Source organism: Triticum dicoccoides, chromosome 3A (genome assembly GCF_002162155.2).
Source record: "Triticum dicoccoides isolate Atlit2015 ecotype Zavitan chromosome 3A, WEW_v2.0, whole genome shotgun sequence".
Lineage (NCBI taxonomy): Eukaryota > Viridiplantae > Streptophyta > Magnoliopsida > Poales > Poaceae > Triticum > Triticum dicoccoides.
The window spans coordinates 341,688,174-341,692,862 of record NC_041384.1 but is presented as its reverse complement, the minus strand read 5'-3'; the positions used below and the strand labels follow the sequence as shown (position 1 = coordinate 341,692,862).

The 4,689-nt window shown below is 47.8% G+C and overlaps 1 protein-coding gene across 1 annotated transcript; it reads right to left on the bottom strand.

Annotated features, from left to right (window-relative positions):
• Positions 1-381: 381 nt before the first annotated feature.
• LOC119268153 (myb-related protein Hv33-like) lies at positions 382-2,231 on the bottom strand. Its single transcript, XM_037549681.1, has 3 exons — positions 1,853-2,231; positions 1,626-1,755; positions 382-1,463 (listed from the first exon to the last, which is right to left on the bottom strand). The coding sequence occupies exons 1-3, from the start codon at positions 2,010-2,012 to the stop codon at positions 845-847; spliced, it is 909 nt and encodes a 302-aa protein (XP_037405578.1). The 5' UTR covers positions 2,013-2,231; the 3' UTR covers positions 382-844.
• Positions 2,232-4,689: the final 2,458 nt, after the last annotated feature.

Genomic DNA, 4,689 nt, shown 5'->3' with positions numbered 1-4,689 from the left:
GTGACCATGTAGTACGTACTTCCTCCGTCCAGAAATACTTATCAAAGAAATGAATATATCTAGATATATTTTAGTTCTAAATACATCCAGTTTTATCTATTTCGGCGACAAGTAATTCCGGATAAAGGAAGTACGTCCTAATAATTGTGAGGCCTAGTCTTGTTTGCCACGTACTTCGCCAAGGGCGCAGTCCATGGATGGAGTGCAAGAGGTAAAAAGACTTGCTTTAAAATTCCATGGACCGATGTTGCTAAACTGTTCCCATACTCCCTCTGTTTCTAAATATTTGTTTTTTTAAGATTTCAAATGGACTATCACACACGGATGTATATAGGCATATTTTAGAGTGTGAATTCATTCATTTTGCTTCGTATGTAGTCATTTGTTGAAATCTCTAGAAAGACAAATATTTAGGAACGGAGGGAATACAAAACATGAAACCCTCCTGAATTGGGGTACATATACATGCATATTTACTAACCCTTATTATGATCACAATATTATATACTCCAGTATATACTCCCTCCGTAAACTAATATAAGAGCGTTTAGATCACTACTTTAGTAATCTAAACGCTCTTATATTAGTTTACAGAGGGAGTACCATTGTATTCATTAATTAAACAGCTTCGTTGAATAAGTACTTCTTTTTCGAGGGAAAGGGTCGAAAGGCAGAGAGAGAAAAATGAGGAGAGGAAATAAAGTATAGGTGTGGTCAAACCACATGGTCCTCTCAGCGGTGATCAATCTTCTCATCTCATCAGGTGGTGTAGTGAGGTTTGTATATGTGTGAGTTTGTGGTTGTGGAACGATGGACACATGAGCTCGGCCTGGGCGTGGCGGGGTCACATGAAGTCGAACTCGTCCTCCAAGGCTCCACGGGCGAGCTCGAAGCACGACTCGGGCAGGTCCCGGGACAGCGAGCGGATCGGGAAGACCGCGGAGCCGCGGTCGTCGTCCGGCGCGTGCTGCTGGTGCCACGGGCTGAACTTGGTCGGGTCGAATGGGTACGGCTCGGCGTCGCGGAACATGTCCATGTGCGGGAGCGGCTCCACATTGCCGCAGGTCCAGGTGCTGGTGCCGGTGCCGGTGCCGTTGCTGTTGCTGGAGCTGTCGCCGCCGCCTGTGTAGGCGCAGTACGTGGAGGCGTGGTCACACAAGGAATAGGAGCCCTGCATGTGCATTGTGGGGACGTTTGTCACGGACATGGGATCGAAGCTGCAGTCGACCGGGGAGTGCGGCGCTAGGAGATCGTCGCTGCCAACGGAGCCGCCGTCTTCCGCAGCGGGGACTAGCTGCTTGCACTCATCGTGCGGCTCGGCGACAGCGGCAGCGTCATTGAGCGGTTCGTGGGTGGTGGGGTCGATGCTCTGCTGCCGGAGCTTCTTCTTGATGCACGAGTTCCATAAGTTCTTGATCTCGTTGTCGGTCCGGCCTGGCAGCTGCGACGCTATCTGGGACCACCTGACAACCAACATAAAGGAGTAGTGCAGTTGAGGCGTGTCGACGTGTTTCTGTATGCAACATCGTCGTCTATATACTACTGTACGTACTTACCTGCTTCTCAAGTTCCGATCAACATCGGAAAACAGTGAACTCACTAATAAAACTTACTAATTGTACTACCTGTTGCCGAGGATCTTGTGCAGGCTGACGATGAGGTCCTCCTCCTGCTGGGAGAAGCTGCCCCTCTTGAGATCAGGCCTGAGGTAGTTGATCCATCTTAGCCTGCAGCTCTTACCACATCTCTCCAACCCTGAACAATTAAGGGAAACACATTTGAGTTCTTGGTCAAGCAAGAGATAGTACATAGCAGCATGGGCATATATGAATGAAGAGATTACGTTACCCACCGGCGAGCCTTGGGACGGAGCTCCAGCAACCGACGCCGTAGCGAATGATGTGGTTGTAGAGCTTCTCGTCCTCCTCCGGCGACCACAGCCCTCTCCGCAGCTTGGGCTTGTTGGAGGAGCACGCCACTGCCGTTGCTGCCTCGCGTCCCATCGCACGCATATGCGTGCTCCCGGGTGGAGTGACTAGTGAGCGAGCGCGGTAGCGGCCTGTGATGGCAACAATGATGGTGAGACACGGCAGGGCAGGGCACAGGCGATATAAAAGCGACACTTATCTCGCCACACACAGACAGACAGAAGCAGTTCCAACAATGCTTGAGCCTTAAGATAATAGTATAATGATTTAATTAACAATCAAATTAAAGTGGAGCTGAGCTAGCTAGCTCACTCAAGAAAAGAAAAGGGCCACTCCGCTGTGCAAGAGAGAGAGAGAGAGAGAGAGAGAGAGAGAGAGAGAGAGAGAGAGAGAGAGAGAGAAGGCGGGGCAACATATAGTAAAGTGGGGTTGAAGCAACTGAAAATAGGCAAGGCCCCCGTGGGCAGGCCTAATGGATGGGGCCGGAGGTTGGATTTAAGGTAAGATAGCTTGAGTTGCGGGGAAGAGTCCATCAAGTACAATAATCAATCTCTCATGCCAACAAACCCAGCAAGCTGCATGTGCCCGCCCCATGCACCATCTCATCCCCATCGTCGTTGGCATCTGTCTAGTGTACTGTATAAAGGTGCTTAGCCTTTTATCATTATTGTTGGTAACCTCCTTGCCCTTTTTCTAGCTCCTTTCCCTTCAATTCTCCGACATGGTTAGTTGGACTTTATGTCACACTGATTATTGTACATGTGTAAATATGTGTGTCTTTAATGTCGCCTGCAATCTTGGAGCTGTTAGTTATGGCCGGGGTGGACCGGGATAGCAAAGCCTAGAGTCTAGTTGCATGCATGTACATATCATTTGAAAATATAACCATTCATCATTTCTCGATTAGTTTCTGACCCAACATTTTCACCAACGAGCACTATCTGGCGAACAATCCATCCCGGCGGCCGCGCCACCTCTATTGGATGACACGAGGGAACACCGCCTGCGCCGCCAACTGGAGGCAGCCCCCAAGAGGGTAGCAGCGAGGCCAATAGAACTCTCGAATCCTTCCTCTGAAAGTGATATAAAACTGCTAGTTGAGACTGAATTCTTGACTATTGCTCGTCGGTCCTACCTGGGCCTGACAATTGGTATCAGAGCCAGATTCATTCCTTGGCGGCGACTAGATCTGCTGGATGCCGAGGAGAAGTTGGAGGAGCCGTAAAATCCTTCCCCTCCCTCCCAAATCCTGGCGGCGGTGTGTTACTAGGCGGCGCACGTGGCGGCGATTCATTTGGGTGCAGGTTTGGGAAAAGGAAGTGCTTGCTTAAACTCCTTGTTTTAGTAGTAAAATCCCACCCTCCCTCCCGAATTCGGTGTACCTCGGCGGCGAGCGCTGGCGGCGATTCATTCGGGCGCAGGTTTGGGCAAAGGAAGTGGTTGCTTAAACTAGCAGTTTTATACCAATTGTTGAAGATCTGGAGCCAAAGGCTCCTTTGTCCTACCAAAACTTTCCACGCCTATTTGGCGATCAAGCACTAATTCATAATCTTAGAATTAATCACCCCAAGATCTCCCAATTCTTTGGGGTAGCATATGGTTGGCGGCAAGTAAAAATATATATATCAGAGACTGCAAACCAAGAACCATTCTCCTCCAATCAAAATCAATAGGAACGCGCTTCTTGTATCTACATTATAGCATACATTCCGTTTGATCATCTACCAATGAAAACGCCACTAAAGACTTCCACCGTCGCCTCCTAGTGATGTCTCCCACCTGTTGACATATAATGTGTTGTGTAGTCTCTTCCATCAGATCGGTCTTTTGGTTGCATTGGCTAGAGCATGCACTTCTATATGGTATCAGAGCTTAAGCTTTTGAGTTGAACTGGTTGGTGCATGCAACTCTACATGGTATCGGAGCCAAGAGGTCTTGAGTTCAAGACTCGGCTGGCGCAATTAAATTGCAGCCCACTTTCGCTCCACGTTTAGGCCTGAGGGAGCCACACGTGAGGGGGAGTGTTGACGTATAATGTGCTGCCTAGCCTCCTCCATCAGATCAGTCTTTTGGTTGCATTGGCTAGAGCATGCACTTCTACACCCTATGGAAGTCAAATCAATTTGAGACAGCATTGGTATAATCTCCCTCATCTCTGGTTGTCCAATGGATCCTCACTCAAGCACCACATCGAAATATTTGCCAGCTTATATAAAGTAGAAATGCAGGATTAGGCTAACTGAGATGTTGCAGTGTGTCAGACTGACCTTACACACTTCTTCTATGGGGTAGTTGCCCTTCAAGGAGGGATCTATGATTTTCTCCAGTGAGCTCACCACATCATCTGATCTGGAAGCTTTTCTCATCTGTTCAGAGCATGACAAATGTTCCTTATTTGGTTGAATCATGATGCAAACATTGTAAAAAACAGATCGGCAAACTATAAAAATCAAAACAACTCATACATTGACATGCATTTCTCATTGCTCTTACAATTGAGATAAGTGACTTTGTCTTATTAGCTTCCTTATTGACCCGCACAAGTGCACTAAGACCAGTAATCAGTTATGCAAGAACTACTCCAAACGCATAGGCGTCAGACTTCGTAGTCATGTGAGGCTCATGAACTGACCTGCAGGGTTGATGCTTGGCATTACTATTACATTTGAAGCTTCATCGGCTCAAAAATTGTAAATCATATCCAAGTTAAAAACTAACTCCGGTGGTTGGTTGCTTGGCTTTCCAACATAACAAGTTGCCA

What these genes read in the sequence shown, in the direction of transcription:
- LOC119268153 (XM_037549681.1), bottom strand. Translation starts at nt 2,012, where the DNA reads ATGCGTGCGATGGGACGCGAGGCAGCAACGGCAGTGGCGTGCTCCTCC. An exon ending in CTCCGTCCCAAGGCTCGCCG is followed by an intron (nt 1,756 to 1,852) that starts GTGGGTAACGTA and finishes TTAATTGTTCAG; the next exon opens with GGTTGGAGAGATGTGGTAAG. An exon ending in CACAAGATCCTCGGCAACAG is followed by an intron (nt 1,464 to 1,625) that starts GTAGTACAATTA and finishes GTTGGTTGTCAG; the next exon opens with GTGGTCCCAGATAGCGTCGC.